The following is a 19,217-nucleotide window of genomic DNA, read 5'->3' on the forward strand; positions in this document are numbered from 1 at the left end:
TCTGATTGCTGTGAAGGCTGTCTCAGGGGTAGTGACAGTGTGTGTGTGTGATTGCTGTGAAGGCTGTCTCAGGGGTAGTGACAGTGTGTGTGTCTGATTGCTGTGAAGGCTGTCTCAGGGGTAGTGACAGTGTGTGTGTCTGATTGCTGTGAAGGCTGTCTCAGGGTAGTGACAGTGTGTGTGTCTGATTGCTGTGAAGGCTGTCTCAGGGGTAGTGACAGTGTGTGTGTCTGATTGCTGTGAAGGCTGTCTCAGGGTAGTGACAGTGTGTGTGTCTGATTGCTGTGAAGGCTGTCTCAGGGGTAGTGACAGTGTGTGTGTCTGATTGCTGTGAAGGCTGTCTCAGGGTAGTGACAGTGTGTGTGTCTGATTGCTGTGAAGGCTGTCTCAGGGGTAGTGACAGTGTGTGTGTCTGATTGCTGTGAAGGCTGTCTCAGGGTAGTGACAGTGTGTGTGTCTGATTGCTGTGAAGGCTGTCTCAGGGTAGTGACAGTGTGTGTGTCTGATTGCTGTGAAGGCTGTCTCAGGGGTAGTGACAGTGTGTGTGTCTGATTGCTGTGAAGGCTGTCTCAGGGGTAGTGACAGTGTGTGTGTCCAGGCTGTGAAGGCTGTCTCAGGGGTAGTGACAGTGTGTGTGTCCAGGCTGTGAAGGCTGTCTCAGGGGTAGTGACAGTGTGTGTGTCTGATTGCTGTGAAGGCTGTCTCAGGGGTAGTGACAGTGTGTGTGTCTGATTGCTGTGAAGGCTGTCTCAGGGGTAGTGACAGTGTGTGTTTCTGATTGCTGTGAAGGCTGTCTCAGGGTAGTGACAGTGTGTGTGTCTGATTGCTGTGAAGGCTGTCTCAGGGGTAGTGACAGGGTGTGTGTCTGATTGCTGTGAAGGCTGTCTCAGGGGTAGTGACAGTGTGTGTGTCTGATTGCTGTGAAGGCTGTCTCAGGGGTAGTGACAGTGTGTGTGTCCAGGCTGTGAAGGCTGTCTCAGGGTAGTGACAGTGTGTGTGTCTGATTGCTGTGAAGGCTGTCTCAGGGGTAGTGATAGTGTGTGTGTCCAGGCTGTGAAGGCTGTCTCAGGGTAGTGACAGTGTGTGTGTCTGATTGCTGTGAAGGCTGTCTCAGGGGTAGTGACAGTGTGTGTGTCCAGGCTGTGAAGGCTGTCTCAGGGGTAGTGACAGTGTGTGTGTCTGATCGCTGTGAAGGCTGTCTCAGGGGTAGTGACAGTGTGTGTGTCTGATTGCTGTGAAGGCTGTCTCAGGGGTAGTGACAGTGTGTGTGTCTGATTGCTGTGAAGGCTGTCTCAGGGGTAGTGACAGTGTGTGTGTCTGATTGCTGTGAAGGCTGTCTCAGGGGTAGTGACAGTGTGTGTGTCTGATTGCTGTGAAGGCTGTCTCAGGGGTAGTGACAGTGTGTGTGTCTGATTGCTGTGAAGGCTGTCTCAGGGGTAGTGACAGTGTGTGTGTCTGATTGCTGTGAAGGCTGTCTCAGGGGTAGTGACAGTGTGTGTGTCTGATTGCTGTGAAGACTGTCTCAGGGTAGTGACAGTGTGTGTGTCTGATTGCTGTGAAGGCTGTCTCAGGGTAGTGACAGTGTGTGTGTCTGATTGCTGTGAAGGCTGTCTCAGGGGTAGTGACAGTGTGTGTGTCTGATTGCTGTGAAGGCTGTCTCAGGGTAGTGACAGTGTGTGTGTCTGATTGCTGTGAAGGCTGTCTCAGGGTAGTGACAGTGTGTGTGTCCAGGCTGTGAAGGCTGTCTCAGGGTAGTGACAGGGTGTGTGTCTGATTGCTGTGAAGGCTGTCTCAGGGGTAGTGACAGTGTGTGTGTCTGATTGCTGTGAAGGCTGTCTCAGGGGTAGTGACAGTGTGTGTGTCTGATTGCTGTGAAGGCTGTCTCAGGGGTAGTGACAGTGTGTGTGTCTGATTGCTGTGAAGGCTGTCTCAGGGGTAGTGACAGTGTGTGTGTCTGATTGCTGTGAAGGCTGTCTCAGGGTAGTGACAGTGTGTGTGTCTGATTGCTGTGAAGGCTGTCTCAGGGGTAGTGACAGTGTGTGTGTCTGATTGCTGTGAAGGCTGTCTCAGGGTAGTGACAGTGTGTGTGTCTGATTGCTGTGAAGGCTGTCTCAGGGGTAGTGACAGTGTGTGTGTCTGATTGCTGTGAAGGCTGTCTCAGGGGTAGTGACAGTGTGTGTGTCTGATTGCTGTGAAGGCTGTCTCAGGGGTAGTGACAGTGTGTGTGTCTGATTGCTGTGAAGGCTGTCTCAGGGGTAGTGACAGTGTGTGTGTCTGATTGCTGTGAAGGCTGTCTCAGGGTAGTGACAGTGTGTGTGTCTGATTGCTGTGAAGGCTGTCTCAGGGGTAGTGACAGTGTGTGTGTCTGATTGCTGTGAAGGCTGTCTCAGGGGTAGTGACAGTGTGTGTGTCTGATTGCTGTGAAGGCTGTCTCAGGGGTAGTGACAGTGTGTGTGTCTGATTGCTGTGAAGGCTGTCTCAGGGGTAGTGACAGTGTGTGTGTCTGATTGCTGTGAAGGCTGTCTCAGGGTAGTGACAGTGTGTGTGTCTGATTGCTGTGAAGGCTGTCTCAGGGGTAGTGACAGTGTGTGTGTCTGATTGCTGTGAAGGCTGTCTCAGGGTAGTGACTCCAGACAGCAGAGGTACTGTAGCCGAGGAGTCAAGCTCTGTGTCACTTGCAAGGTCTTTATTTTGTTAAAAAAAAATAAGGACAGGTTTCACAGGCAGTGGTAACTCGCACAGACAATTCTGCCACAAAAAAAAGAACTACATTCCCCATGATGCCCCATGAGCAACTGTCCACACTTGCAAACAGGAAGTACAGCCCGGCAGAGTGGGAGTTGTAGTTCCTCGATGAGCAGGACATCATGGAGAGTCACAGGGCAGACAGGACATAAGCTCCACATTGAAATCTCCAGCCGGTCTGACGCGGGGACAGGCTGCCTCTCGAGGCCCCCTCTAGTGCTGGAGTGTGAGGAACGGGTGTTAGTCGGGGCTGGGGGCCGTGGGGGGGGGGAGGGGGCTGTAGTGTTTTTTAACCCAGGAAAATAAGAAGTTACGTTCGGAGAGAGGTTAACAAAGAACAAAGCATTTCCCATGATTCACGTGAACGGCTTGCAGAGGAAGGCATCGTGGGGGATCTGGTTCCTGCAGCACTGTGAAAGGGGGAGGGCTCCACCTCCAGAGCATGCTGGGACAGCGAGGTCACCCCTGCGGGCACAGACCTGTGCATCCTGGGAAATGTAGTTTTTTTTTAAATCCAAGTTAGAAATTCCAACGGGGGGGGGGGGGGGGGAGATAGGGACAGTAAGTCTGCACAGAACTACAACTACCAGAAGTCCTTCTCGAGACTGAGCGCCAGGCTGGACGACGACGGCGGCAGACTCTTGGGCTCGGGGCGGTGCTGGGTGGACCGTATCTTCAGTCCATGTCGTGGTCACACACGCTCTGCCGCAGGTAGTCTTCGTACAGCTTCCGCTGGGGGGGAGAGCGAGAGGCTGTCACAGGCGGCCCATCTGGGTTACGGACTACAAAACCCGCACACGGACTACAACTCCCAGCAGGCTCCCCGGCACTGGCTCCTTACCTTCCTGTCCTTGACAACTTCCTGCACGTACTCCAGCTTCTCCTGGATCTGCTTCTTCTGCTTCCCAGAGAGAGTGGGGCGTGTGCTGAGGGAGAGAGAGACAGGTCAACAGAGAGAGAGGGAGAGAGAGACATTGCCCTATACGGCAGTGAAGTGTGGGGTCCCCTCGCAGACCAGGAGTACACTCAATGGGACAAACACCCCACAGAAACTCTGCACATGGAGATCTGTAGAAACATCCTCTGTGTGCAGAGAAAAACTCCTAACAACGGGTGCAGGGCCGAATTAGGCCAGTACCCACTATTGATAAACATACAGAAGAGAGTATTCAAGTATTGGCTACACCTAAAAAACAGCGACCAAAATTCCTACCACCACAGAGCCCTGCTGAGCCAAGAGCTGAGCCCAAAACACAGCCCCCTGAGCCAGCTGGTCCTGAGGCTCACCGACCTGAGCCACACCGACACTAACCAGCCTCAGGACAACACTGCAACAACACAAGACACACAACACTGCCTCACACACGGACACACGAGCTGAGCCCAAAACACAGCCCCCTGAGCCAGCTGGTCCTGAGGCTCACCGACCTGAGCCACACCGACACTAACCAGCCTCAGGACAGCACTGCTAGAGCACCACAACCCAGACTCAACCACATCACAGCACAACACACACAACACACAACCAGCCTCAGGACAGCACTGCTAGAGCACCACAACCCAGACTCCACCACATCACAGCACAACACACAACACACAACCAGCCTCAGGACAGCACTGCTAGAGCACCACAACCCAGACTCCACCACATCACAGCACAACACACACAACACACAACCAGCCTCAGGACAGCACTGCTAGAGCACCACAACCCAGACTCCACCACATCACAGCACAACACACACAACACACAACCAGCCTCAGGACAGCACTGCTAGAGCACCACAACTCAGACTCCACCACATCACAGCACAGATCAAACAGCAATATCTCACACACTGGGACACACACACACAACACACAACATAAACTGGAATGCTACAGAGCTATAAACAGACAATACACACTAGCTGAATATTTGACCAAGATAAGAAACAACAAACAGAAACAGACCCTGACGAAGTACAGGCTCAGTGACCACAGCCTGGACACACACACTGGACACAGGCAGACCTGGCTGTCCAGAGAGGACAGGCTCAGTGACCACAGCCTGGACACAGGCAGACCTGGTTGTCCAGAGAGGACAGGCTCAGTGACCACAGCCTGGACACACACACTGGACACAGGCAGACCTGGCTGTCCAGAGAGGACAGGCTCAGTGACCACAGCCTGGACACACACAATGGACACAGGCAGACCTGGCTGTCCAGAGAGGACAGGCTCAGTGACACAGCCTGGACACACACAATGGACACAGGCAGACCTGGCTGTCCAGAGAGGACAGGCTCAGTGACACAGCCTGGACACACACACTGGACACAGGCAGACCTGGCTGTCCAGAGAGGACAGGCTCAGTGACCACAGCCTGGACACACACACTGGACACAGGCAGACCTGGCTGTCCAGAGAGGACAGGCTCAGTGACCACAGCCTGGACACACACAATGGACACAGGCAGACCTGGCTGTCCAGAGAGGACAGGCTCAGTGACACAGCCTGGACACACACAATGGACACAGGCAGACCTGGCTGTCCAGAGAGGACAGGCTCAGTGACACAGCCTGGACACACACACTGGACACAGGCAGACCTGGCTGTCCAGAGAGGACAGGCTCAGTGACCACAGCCTGGACACACACACTGGACACAGGCAGACCTGGCTGCCCAGAGAGGACAGGCTGTGCTCCCACTGCCAGCGGGGAGAAATAGAGACAGAGGTGCACTTCCTACTGCACCGGGACAGATACTCTGGGATTAGAGAAACATTCTTCCCTAAACTCAGAAATCTAGTCCCAGAGTTCCCACACCTGCCAGAATCACAACGGGTCCCAATCCTACTGGGAGAGGGAGGAGGGAACTCAGTTGATCTGGCAGCCCAGTGTGTGATCTCCTGTCCCAGCCTGAGGAACAGTGAGCCTGTCTCCCAATAATAATAATACAGTGTGTGATCTCCTGTCCCAGCCTGAGGAACAGACAGCGAGCCTGTCTCTCAATAATAATAATACAGTGTGTGATCTCCTGTCCCAGCCTGAGGAACAGACAGTGAGCCTGTCTCTCAATAATAATAATACAGTGTGTGATCTCCTGTCCCAGCCTGAGGAACAGACAGTGAGCCCGTCTCTCAATAATAATAATACAGTGTGTGATCTCCTGTCCCAGCCTGAGGAACAGACAGTGAGCCTGTCTCTCAATAATAATAATACAGTGTGTGATCTCCTGTCCCAGCCTGAGGAACAGACAGTGAGTCTGTCTCTCAATAATAATAATACAGTATGTGATCTCCTGTCCCAGCCTGAGGAACAGTGAGCCTGTCTCTCAATAATAATAATACAGTGTGTGATCTCCTGTCCCAGCCTGAGGAACAGACAGTGAGCCTGTCTCTCAATAATAATAATACAGTGTGTGACCTCCTGTCCCAGCCTGAGGAACAGACAGTGAGCCTGTCTCTCAATAATAATAATACAGTGTGTGATCTCCTGTCCCAGCCTGAGGAATAGTGAGTCTGTCTCCCAATAATGCTCCAGCCGCCTACAGTACATGTCAATATTTTATAATATGTCTTTGTTGTAAATGTCTGTAATATGTCTGTAGATTTTATTTTACTTTTATTTTTTGTTGTGTTTAATGTAAATATCATTATTTTTATTTGCTTTGGCAACACTGATTGTACCCATCGGTCATGCTAATAAAGCACCTTGAACTGAATTGAATTGACAGACAGGTCAGCAGAGGGGAGAGAGAGAGAGACACAGACAGGTCAGCAGAGGGAGAGAGAGAGAGAGAGACACAGACAGGTCAGCAGAGGAGAGAGAGAGAGAGAGAGAGAGAGAGAGAGAGAGAGAGAGAGACAGAGACAGACAGGTCAGCAGAGGGAGGGAGAGAGAGAGAGAGAGAGAGAGAGAGAGAGAGAGAGAGAGACAGGTCAGCAGAGGGAGAGAGAGGGAGAGGGTTCATACAGAGACACTGAGGCTTGAGGTTTAGAAAGACCCCACAGAAGGACGTCACCACAAACACAGCCCCCAACAACACTGAACACCACCGCCCCCAAACTTCCAGACCTCCCAGGACCCGGTCCACATCTCCCAGCTGGACGGTCCGTGAGCCCTTCAGAACTTTCCGAACTTCTGCACAAACGGGACCCTAAATGTGACCGGCTCTTCACCCGGGTCACAGAGACCGAGCCGAGCGCCCGATGAAGAGGTTCTGCTCTCTCAGGCGCTCATCCGCCTGCCTGCGTGGGGAAGGGGCGCGGGCCTGCGCATCAGGAGATCCTAGACTGGCTCTGGGGCTCAGGACCTGCGCCTGGGGCTGGAGGGTTGCTGGTTCAAATCCCGCGGCCCAGCAGAGGAATCCCCCTCCGTTGGGGCCCCTGAGCGAGGCCCCTGAACCCCAGCTGCTCCAGGGGCGCTGTATAAGTGTCTGACCCTGCGCTCTGACCCCCAGCTCCTCTCTCCCTGTGTGTGTGTGTGTGTGTCTCCTGGAGAGCGAGCTGGGGGTCTGTGAGAAGACAGATTCCTCACACCGGAGACTGGAGAGGCCGATACAGCGATCCGATTGGATCCAAACCGCGATACTGCCACCACCCTCCTGGGCGGGGCGGAGATCGTCCCGCCGCCCCGCCCGGCCCGAGGAGCGATGTCCCCCGGGCGGGGCGGAGATCGTCCCGCCGCCCCGCCCGGCCCGAGGAGCGCCTGGGGCCCTCAGGACCCTCCACGAGCGAGGCCCGGCGCGGGCACTAACCCCACTGCTGAGGGCCACACCCGACCCGCACTGCTGACTCCTGTGACCCCCTTCCCTGCGCCGGTGACCCCAGAGCCTCACGCACGTCCTCCCACCAGCGGCACCCGGCGCTGGATCACTTTGATCACTGAAGGAATGAAAAAGCGCCTCCTGTGCCTTGCACGTTTAATCGGGCTCGCTTGACTGATTTTGACGACTTCGACGAAGATCCGATCGCATCCGAGGTCGCGTTTCTGCAAACCGCCCGGCCCTGCTGCGACGCCGAGCGAGACTCGGACACACGGGGACTCACCGGAGACACCACCGCGACACCAGCAGCAGAACGAAGGAGACCACAACCAGAGCACCACAGCAACACAGCTGAGACTGGACGGACAGGGCGCTGACCAGCCTGTCCACTGGAGCCTGAGGACACAGGGAGGACCGGGACCTCAGTGACCGTCAGACAACACGATCCGAATAATACAGTGTGTGATCTCCTGTCCCAGCCTGAGGAACAGACAGTGAGCTTGTCTCTCAATAATAATAATACAGTGTGTGATCTCCTGTCCCAGCCTGAGGAACAGACAGTGAGCCTGTCTCTCAATAATAATAATACAGTGTGTGATCTCCTGTCCCAGCCTGAGGAACAGACAGTGAGCCTGTCTCTCAATAATAATAATACAGTGTGTGATCTCCTGTCCCAGCCTGAGGAACAGACAGTGAGCCTGTCTCTCAATAATAATAATACAGTGTGTGATCTCCTGTCCCAGCCTGAGGAACAGACAGTGAGCCTGTCTCTCAATAATAATAATACAGTGTGTGATCTCCTGTCCCAGCCTGAGGAACAGACAGTGAGCCTGTCTCTCAATAATAATAATACAGTGTGTGATCTCCTGTCCCAGCCTGAGGAACAGACAGTGAGCCTGTCTCTCAATAATAATAATACAGTGTGTGATCTCCTGTCCCAGCCTGAGGAACAGACAGTGAGCCTGTCTCTCAATAATAATAATACAGTGTGTGATCTCCTGTCCCAGCCTGAGGAACAGACAGTGAGCCTGTCTCTCAATAATAATAATACAGTGTGTGATCTCGGTCCCAGCCTGAGGAACAGACAGTGAGCCTGTCTCTCAATAATAATAATACAGTGTGTGATCTCCTGTCCCAGCCTGAGGAACAGACAGTGAGCCTGTCTCTCAATAATAATAATACAGTGTGTGATCTCCTGTCCCAGCCTGAGGAACAGTGAGCCTGTCTCTCAGTAATAATAATACAGTGTGTGATCTCCTGTCCCAGCCTGAGGAACAGACAGTGAGTCTGTCTCTCAATAATAATAATACAGTGTGTGATCTCCTGTCCCAGCCTGAGGAACAGTGAGCCTGTCTCTCAATAATAATAATACAGTGTGTGATCTCCTGTCCCAGCCTGAGGAACAGACAGTGAGCCTGTCTCTCAATAATAATAATACAGTGTGTGATCTCCTGTCCCAGCCTGAGGAACAGACAGTGAGCCTGTCTCTCAATAATAATAATACAGTGTGTGATCTCCTGTCCCAGCCTGAGGAACAGACAGTGAGCCTGTCTCTCAATAATAATAATACAGTGTGTGATCTCCTGTCCCAGCCTGAGGAACAGACAGTGAGCCTGTCTCTCAATAATAATAATACAGTGTGTGATCTCCTGTCCCAGCCTGAGGAACAGACAGTGAGCCTGTCTCTCAATAATAATAATACAGTGTGTGATCTCCTGTCCCAGCCTGAGGAACAGACAGTGAGCCTGTCTCTCAATAATAATAATACAGTGTGTGATCTCCTGTCCCAGCCTGAGGAACAGTGAGCCTGTCTCTCAATAATAATACAGTGTGTGATCTCCTGTCCCAGCCTGAGGAACAGACAGTGAGCCTGTCTCTCAGTAATAATAATACAGTGTGTGATCTCCTGTCCCAGCCTGAGGAACAGACAGTGAGCCTGTCTCTCAATAATAATAATACAGTGTGTGATCTCCTGTCCCAGCCTGAGGAACAGACAGTGAGCCTGTCTCTCAATAATAAAAATACAGTGTGTGATCTCCTGTCCCAGCCTGAGGAACAGACAGTGAGCCTGTCTCTCAATAATAATAATACAGTGTGTGATCTCCTGTCCCAGCCTGAGGAACAGTGAGCCTGTCTCCCAATAATAATAATACAGTGTGTGATCTCCTGTCCCAGCCTGAGGAACAGACAGTGAGCCTGTCTCTCAATAATAATAATACAGTGTGTGATCTCCTGTCCCAGCCTGAGGAACAGACAGTGAGCCTGTCTCTCAATAATAATAATACAGTGTGTGATCTCCTGTCCCAGCCTGAGGAACAGTGAGCCTGTCTCTCAATAACAATAATACAGTGTGTGATCTCCTGTCCCAGCCTGAGGAACAGTGAGCCTGTCTCTCAATAACAATAATACAGTGTGTGATCTCCTGTCCCAGCCTGAGGAACAGTGAGCCTGTCTCCCAATAATAATAATACAGTGTGTGATCTCCTGTCCCAGCCTGAGGAACAGTGAGCCTGTCTCTCAATAATAATAATACAGTGTGTGATCTCCTGTCCCAGCCTGAGGAACAGACAGTGAGCCCGTCTCTCAATAATAATAATACAGTGTGCGATCTCCTGTCCCAGCCTGAGCAACAGACAGTGAGCCTGTCTCTCAATAATAATAATACAGTGTGTGATCTCCTGTCCCAGCCTGAGGAACAGACAGTGAGCCTGTCTCTCAGTAATAATAATACAGTGTGTGATCTCCTGTCCCAGCCTGAGGAACAGAAGAGAGGAAAGACAGGAGGAGAGGGAGAGGGAGACAGGCAGCAGGAGGAGAGGAAAGAGAAAGAAAGTTCCGCCACACCCACCAGGTAGAGAGACAGCGTCTCCGTGCCGGACTCCCCCAGCGTGATGTCCAGGAGCTCTCGGGACACACTCGACAGGACCAGGGTGGCCAGCAGCAACAGGGGAACCGCAAAGCCCAGCAGCCCCAAAACACAGCCCTGACAGCGCGCCCTGCGGTTATACAGCGCGTTCTCCCTGAGAGAGACAGACAGGTTAACACACACACAGCCCTGACAGCGAGCCCTGCGGTTATACAGCGCGTTCTCCCTGAGAGAGACAGACAGGTTAACACACACACAGCCCTGACAGCGAGCCCTGCGGTTATACAGCGCGTTCTCCCTGAGAGAGACAGACAGGTTAACACACACACAGCCCTGACAGCGCGCCCTGCGGTTATACAGCGCGTTCTCCCTGAGAGAGACAGACAGGTTAACACACACACAGCCCTGACAGCGCGCCCTGCGGTTATACAGCGCGTTCTCCCTGAGAGAGACAGACAGGTTAACACACACACAGCCCTGACAGCGCGCCCTGCGGTTGTACAGCGCGTTCTCCCCGAGAGAGACAGACAGGTTAACACACACACAGCCCTGACAGCGCGCCCTGCAGTTATACAGTGCGTTCGCCCACTCTCTCTCCAGCGCGTTCGGAGTGGGCTCAGTACCTGTCTGTCTGTCTGCGGGAGCGTGGGCTCGGTAACTGTCTGTCTGTCTGCAGGAGCGTGGGCTCGGTACCTGTCTGTCTGCAGGCGCCCCCTGACGGCGGAGGCGATGAGCTCGCAGTCTCTCTCCAGCGCGTTCAGACTGGGCTCAGTACCTGTCTGTCTGCAGGCGCTCCCTGACCGCGGAGGCGATGAGCTCGCAGTCTCTCTCCAGCGCGTTCAGAGTGTTCTGCACAGTCTGGTTGATCGTCTTCTCGATGGTGCGACAGACCTCATCAATCTGGTTCACACAGCGACTGGGCTGGAGAGACAGACAGGCAGCGGAAGAGGGAGAGAGAGACAGGCAGGCAGGCAGCAGGAGAGCAGGAGAAAGACAGGCATTTAGTTCAGGGGTAGTGTTGGGTTCAGGTGTACAGTGTTGGGGTTCAGTCCATACAGTGTCTGAGTTCAGGTGTATAGTGTTGGGTTCAGGTGTACAGTGTTGGGGTTCGGTCTATACAGTGTCTGAGTTCAGGTGTATAGTGTTGGGTTCAGGTGTACAGTGTTGGGGTTCAGTCCATACAGTGTCTGAGTTCAGGTGTATAGTGTTGGGTTCAGGTGTACAGTGTTGGGGTTCGGTCTATACAGTGTCTGAGTTCAGTCTATACAGTGTCTGAGTTCAGGGGTACCTTGTTGGGGTTCGGGACGTAGATAGTGGGCATGTCGAACCCACACTTGTTGAGTCCTGGTCTCTTGCACAGCTCCTGGACGATCTGCATCATGACTCTCTGAAACCCAGAGAGAGAGACAGGTCTGAGCAGGAGCACCCGTCTCTCTCTCTCTCAGACACACAGCAGGAGCACCCGTCTCCCTCCTGAGAGACGCCTGTCTGTCTCTCTCGGTACCTGTCTGTCGCTCTCGGCCCCAGCCTCGTCGGCCTTGCTCAGGAAGAACCGCAGTTTGTCCCCCTGGGTCTCGTTCAGATTCTCCACGATGTTCAGAGTACGCTTGCACAGCGCCTGGCCCATCGGGTCGAAGAAGACCAGAACCAGGTCACACAGCTCGCCTGCAGCAAGGGACAGCAGAGACGGACAGGTACTGACTCAGCCACAGCAGGGCCTGCTCTGCACACACACAGGACAGCAGAGACGGACAGGTACAGACCCAGCCACAGCAGGGCCTGCTCTGCACACACACAGGACAGCAGAGACGGACAGGTACAGACCCAGCCACAGCAGGGCCTGCTCTGCACACACACAGGACAGCACAGACAGACAGGTACTGACCCAGCCACAGCAGGGCCTGCTCTGCACACACACAGGACAGCACAGACAGACAGGTACTGACCCAGCCACAGCAGGGCCTGCTCTGCACACACACAGAACAGCAGAGACGGACAGGTACTGACCCAGCCACAGCAGGGCCTGCTCTGCACACACACAGGACAGCAGAGACAGACAGGTACTGACCCAGCCACAGCAGGGCCTGCTCTGCACACACACAGGACAGCACAGACAGACAGGTACTGACCCAGCCACAGCAGGGCCTGCTCTGCACACACACAGGACAGCACAGACAGACAGGTACTGACCCAGCCACAGCAGGGCCTGCTCTGCACACACACAGGACAGCAGAGACGGACAGGTACAGACCCAGCCACAGCAGGGCCTGCTCTGCACACACACAGGACAGCAGAGACGGACAGGTACAGACCCAGCCACAGCAGGGCCTGCTCTGCACACACACAGGACAGCAGAGACGGACAGGTACTGACTCAGCCACAGCAGGGCCTGCTCTGCACACACACAGGACAGCAGAGACGGACAGGTACAGACCCAGCCACAGCAGGGCCTGCTCTGCACACACACAGGACAGCAGAGACAGACAGGTACTGACCCAGCCACAGCAGGGCCTGCTCTGCACACACACAGGACAGCAGAGACAGACAGGTACTGACCCAGCCACAGCAGGGCCTGCTCTGCACACACACAGGACAGCAGAGACGGACAGGTACTGACCCAGCCACAGCAGGGCCTGGTCTGCACACACACAGGACAGCAGAGACGGACAGGTACTGACCCAGCCACAGCAGGGCCTGCTCTGCACACACACAGGACAGCACAGACGGACAGGTACTGACCCAGCCACAGCAGGGCCTGCTCTGCACACACACAGGACAGCACAGAGAGACAGGTACTGACCCAGCCACAGCAGGGCCTGCTCTGCACACACACAGGACAGCACAGACAGACAGGTACAGACCCAGCCACAGCAGGGCCTGCTCTGCAAACACACAGGACAGCAGAGACGGACAGGTACAGACCCAGCCACAGCAGGGCCTGCTCTGCACACACACAGGACAGCAGAGACGGACAGGTACTGACCTAGCCACAGCAGGGCCTGCTCTGCACACACACAGGACAGCACAGAGAGACAGGTACTGACCCAGCCACAGCAGGGCCTGCTCTGCACACACACAGGACAGCAGAGACAGACAGGTACTGACCCAGCCACAGCAGGGCCTGCTCTGCACACACACAGGACAGCACAGAGAGACAGGTACTGACCCAGCCACAGCAGGGCCTGCTCTGCACACACACAGGACAGCACAGACAGACAGGTACTGACCCAGCCACAGCAGGGCCTGCTCTGCACACACACAGGACAGCAGAGACAGACAGGTACTGACCCAGCCACAGCAGGGCCTGCTCTGCACACACACAGGACAGCACAGAGAGACAGGTACTGACCCAGCCACAGCAGGGCCTGCTCTGTACACACACAGGACAGCACAGACAGACAGGTACTGACCCAGCCACAGCAGGGCCTGCTCTGTACACACACAGGACAGCAGAGACAGACAGGTACTGACCCAGCCACAGCAGGGCCTGGTCTGCACACACACAGGACAGCAGAGACAGACAGGTACTGACCCAGCCACAGCAGGGCCTGCTCTGCACACACACAGGACAGCACAGACAGACAGGTACTGACCCAGCCACAGCAGGGCCTGCTCTGCACACACACAGGACAGCACAGACAGACAGGTACTGACCCAGCCACAGCAGGGCCTGCTCTGTACACACACAGGACAGCAGAGACAGACAGGTACTGACCCAGCCACAGCAGGGCCTGGTCTGCACACACACAGGACAGCAGAGACAGACAGGTACTGACCCAGCCACAGCAGGGCCTGCTCTGCACACACACAGGACAGCACAGACAGACAGGTACTGACCCAGCCACAGCAGGGCCTGCTCTGCACACACACAGGACAGCACAGAGAGACAGGTACTGACCCAGCCACAGCAGGGCCTGCTCTGCACACACACAGGACAGCACAGAGAGACAGGTACTGACCCAGCCACAGCAGGGCCTGCTCTGTACACACACAGGACAGGAGAGAGAGACAGACAGGTAGTGACCCAGCCACAGCAGGGCCTGGTCTGTACACCCACAGGACAGAAGAGACAGACAGGTACTGACCCAGCCACAGAAGGGCCTGCTCTGCACACACACAGGACAGCAGAGACAGACAGGTACTGACCCAGCCACAGCAGGGCCTGCTCTGCACACACACAGGACAGGAGAGACAGACAGGTACTGACCCAGCCACAGCAGGGCCTGCTCTGCACACACACAGGACAGCAGAGACAGACAGGTACTGACCCAGCCACAGCAGGGCCTGCTCTGCACACACACAGGACAGGAGAGATAGACAGGTACTGACCCAGCCACAGCAGGGCCTGCTCTGCACACACACAGGACAGCACAGAGAGACAGGTACTGACCCAGCCACAGCAGGGCCTGGTCTGCACACACACAGGACAGCAGAGACAGACAGGTACTGACCCAGCCACAGCAGGGCCTGCTCTGCACACACACAGGACAGCAGAGACAGACAGGTACTGACCCAGCCACAGCAGGGCCTGCTCTGCACACACACAGGACAGCAGAGACAGACAGGTACTGACCCAGCCACAGCAGGGCCTGCTCTGCACACACACAGGACAGCAGAGACAGACAGGTACTGACCCAGCCACAGCAGGGCCTGCTCTGCACACACACAGGACAGCAGAGACAGACAGGTACTGACCCAGCCACAGCAGGGCCTGCTCTGCACACACACAGGACAGCAGAGACAGACAGGTACTGACCCAGCCACAGCAGGGCCTGCTCTGCACACACACAGGACAGCAGAGACAGACAGGTACTGACCCAGCCACAGCAGGACCTGCTCTGCACACACACAGGACAGCAGAGACGGACAGGTACTGACCCAGCCACAGCAGGGCCTGCTCTGCACACACACAGGACAGCAGAGACGGACAGGTACTGACTCAGCCACAGCAGGGCCTGCTCTGCACACACACAGGACAGCAGAGACGGACAGGTACAGACCCAGCCACAGCAGGGCCTGCTCTGCACACACACAGGACAGCACAGACAGACAGGTACTGACCCAGCCACAGCAGGGCCTGCTCTGCACACACACAGGACAGCACAGAGAGACAGGTACTGACCCAGCCACAGCAGGGCCTGCTCTGCACACACACAGGACAGCACAGAGAGACAGGTACTGACCCAGCCACAGCAGGGCCTGCTCTGCACACACACAGGACAGCAGAGACAGACAGGTACTGACCCAGCCACAGCAGGGCCTGGTCTGCACACACACAGGACAGCAGAGACAGACAGGTACTGACCCAGCCACAGCAGGGCCTGCTCTGCGCACACACACAGGACAGCACAGACAGACAGGTACTGACCCAGCCACAGCAGGGCCTGCTCTGCGCACACACACAGGACAGCACAGAGAGACAGGTACTGACCCAGCCACAGCAGGGCCTGCTCTGCACACACACAGGACAGCAGAGACAGACAGGTACTGACCCAGCCACAGCAGGGCCTGCTCTGCACACACACAGGACAGCACAGACAGACAGGTACTGACCCAGCCACAGCAGGGCCTGCTCTGCACACACACAGGACAGCAGAGACAGACAGGTACTGACCCAGCCACAGCAGGGCCTGCTCTGCACACACACAGGACAGCAGAGACAGACAGGTACTGACCCAGCCACAGCAGGGCCTGCTCTGCACACACACAGGACAGCAGAGACAGACAGGTACTGACCCAGCCACAGCAGGGCCTGGTCTGCACACACACAGGACAGCACAGACGGACAGGTACTGACCCAGCCACAGCAGGGCCTGCTCTGCACACACACAGGACAGCAGAGACGGACAGGTACTGACCCAGCCACAGCAGGGCCTGCTCTGCACACACACAGGACAGCACAGAGAGACAGGTACTGACCCAGCCACAGCAGGGCCTGCTCTGCACACACACAGGACAGCACAGACAGACAGGTACAGACCCAGCCACAGCAGGGCCTGCTCTGCAAACACACAGGACAGCAGAGACGGACAGGTACAGACCCAGCCACAGCAGGGCCTGCTCTGCACACACACAGGACAGCAGAGACGGACAAGTACTGACCTAGCCACAGCAGGGCCTGCTCTGCACACACACAGGACAGCACAGAGAGACAGGTACTGACCCAGCCACAGCAGGGCCTGCTCTGCACACACACAGGACAGCAGAGACAGACAGGTACTGACCCAGCCACAGCAGGGCCTGCTCTGCACACACACAGGACAGCACAGAGAGACAGGTACTGACCCAGCCACAGCAGGGCCTGCTCTGCACACACACAGGACAGCACAGACAGACAGGTACTGACCCAGCCACAGCAGGGCCTGCTCTGCACACACACAGGACAGCAGAGACAGACAGGTACTGACCCAGCCACAGCAGGGCCTGCTCTGCACACACACAGGACAGCAGAGACAGACAGGTACTGACCCAGCCACAGCACGGCCTGCTCTGCACACACACAGGACAGCAGAGACAGACAGGTACTGACCCAGCCACAGCAGGGCCTGCTCTGCACACACACAGGACAGCAGAGACAGACAGGTACTGACCCAGCCACAGCAGGGCCTGCTCTGCACACACACAGGACAGCAGAGACAGACAGGTACTGACCCAGCCACAGCAGGGCCTGCTCTGCACACACACAGGACAGCAGAGACAGACAGGTACTGACCCAGCCACAGCAGGACCTGCTCTGCACACACACAGGACAGCAGAGACAGACAGGTACTGACCCAGCCACAGCAGGGCCTGCTCTGCACACACACAGGACAGCAGAGACGGACAGGTACAGACCCAGCCACAGCAGGGCCTGCTCTGCACACACACAGGACAGCAGAGACGGACAGGTACAGACCCAGCCACAGCAGGGCCTGCTCTGCACACACACAGGACAGCAGAGACGGACAGGTACTGACCCAGCCACAGCAGGGCCTGCTCTGCACACACACAGGACAGCAGAGACGGACAGGTACTGACCCAGCCACAGCAGGGCCTGCTCTGCACACACACAGGACAGCACAGACAGACAGGTACTGACCCAGCCACAGCAGGGCCTGGTCTGCACACACACAGGACAGCACAGACAGACAGGTACTGACCCAGCCACAGCAGGGCCTGCTCTGCACACACACAGGACAGCAGAGACGGACAGGTACAGACCCAGCCACAGCAGGGCCTGCTCTGCACACACACAGGACAGCAGAGACGGACAGGTACAGACCCAGCCACAGCAGGGCCTGCTCTGCACACACACAGGACAGCAGAGACGGACAGGTACTGACCCAGCCACAGCAGGGCCTGCTCTGCACACACACAGGACAGCAGAGACGGACAGGTACTGACTCAGCCACAGCAGGGCCTGCTCTGCACACACACAGGACAGCAGAGACGGACAGGTACAGACCCAGCCACAGCAGGGCCTGCTCTGCACACACACAGGACAGCAGAGACAGACAGGTACTGACCCAGCCACAGCAGGGCCTGCTCTGCACACACACAGGACAGCACAGACAGACAGGTACTGACCCAGCCACAGCAGGGCCTGCTCTGCACACACACAGGACAGCACAGAGAGACAGGTACTGACCCAGCCACAGCAGGGCCTGCTCTGCACACACACAGGACAGCACAGAGAGACAGGTACTGACCCAGCCACAGCAGGGCCTGCTCTGCACACACACAGGACAGCAGAGACAGACAGGTACTGACCCAGCCACAGCAGGGCCTGCTCTGCACACACACAGGACAGCACAGACGGACAGGTACTGACCCAGCCACAGCAGGGCCTGGTCTGCACACACACAGGACAGCAGAGACGGACAGGTACTGACCCAGCCACAGCAGGGCCTGCTCTGCACACACACAGGACAGCAGAGACAGACAGGTACTGACCCAGCCACAGCAGGGCCTGCTCTGCACACACACAGGACAGCACAGAGAGACAGGTACTGACCCAGCCACAGCAGGGCCTGCTCTGCACACACACAGGACAGCAGAGACAGACAGGTACTGACCCAGCCACAGCAGGGCCTGCTCTGCACACACACAGGACAGCAGAGACAGACAGGTACTGACCCAGCCACAGCAGGGCCTGCTCTGCGCACACACACAGGACAGCACAGACAGACAGGTACTGACCCAGCCACAGCAGGGCCTGCTCTGCACACACACAGGACAGCACAGAGAGACAGGTACTGACCCAGCCACAGCAGGGCCTGCTCTGCACACACACAGGACAGCACAGACAGACAGGTACTGACCCAGCCACAGCAGGGCCTGCTCTGCACACACACAGGACAGCAGAGACAGACAGGTACTGACCCAGCCACAGCAGGGCCTGGTCTGCACACACACAGGACAGCACAGACGGACAGGTACTGACCCAGCCACAGCAGGGCCTGCTCTGCACACACACAGGACAGCAGAGACGGACAGGTACTGACCCAGCCACAGCAGGGCCTGCTCTGCACACACACAGGACAGCACAGAGAGACAGGTACTGACCCAGCCACAGCAGGGCCTGCTCTGCACACACACAGGACAGCACAGACAGACAGGTACAGACCCAGCCACAGCAGGGCCTGCTCTGCAAACACACAGGACAGCAGAGACGGACAGGTACAGACCCAGCCACAGCAGGGCCTGCTCTGCACACACACAGGACAGCAGAGACGGACAGGTACTGACCTAGCCACAGCAGGGCCTGCTCTGCACACACACAGGACAGCACAGAGAGACAGGTACTGACCCAGCCACAGCAGGGCCTGCTCTGCACACACACAGGACAGCAGAGACAGACAGGTACTGACCCAGCCAC

At 56.1% G+C, this 19,217-nt stretch overlaps 1 protein-coding gene across 1 annotated transcript in view; it reads right to left on the reverse strand.

Moving 5' to 3' along the window:
• Positions 1–2,671: 2,671 nt before the first annotated feature.
• LOC148834079 (uncharacterized) overlaps positions 2,672–19,217 on the reverse strand; it is a 28,678-nt gene continuing 12,132 nt past the window's right edge. Inside the window, exons 6-12 of the mRNA XM_088917805.1 lie at positions 11,865–12,025; positions 11,649–11,747; positions 11,136–11,281; positions 10,343–10,514; positions 7,778–7,890; positions 3,587–3,671; positions 2,672–3,477 (exon numbers count right to left, since the gene is read on the reverse strand). Of these exons, the coding sequence (XP_088773931.1) occupies positions 3,421–3,477; positions 3,587–3,671; positions 7,778–7,890; positions 10,343–10,514; positions 11,136–11,281; positions 11,649–11,747; positions 11,865–12,025 (833 nt within the window). The 3' untranslated portion in view covers positions 2,672–3,420. The remainder of the gene's footprint in view (positions 3,478–3,586; positions 3,672–7,777; positions 7,891–10,342; positions 10,515–11,135; positions 11,282–11,648; positions 11,748–11,864; positions 12,026–19,217) is intronic.

Source organism: Atractosteus spatula, chromosome 5 (genome assembly GCF_055471065.1).
Source record: "Atractosteus spatula isolate fAtrSpa1 chromosome 5, fAtrSpa1.hap1, whole genome shotgun sequence".
Lineage (NCBI taxonomy): Eukaryota > Metazoa > Chordata > Actinopteri > Semionotiformes > Lepisosteidae > Atractosteus > Atractosteus spatula.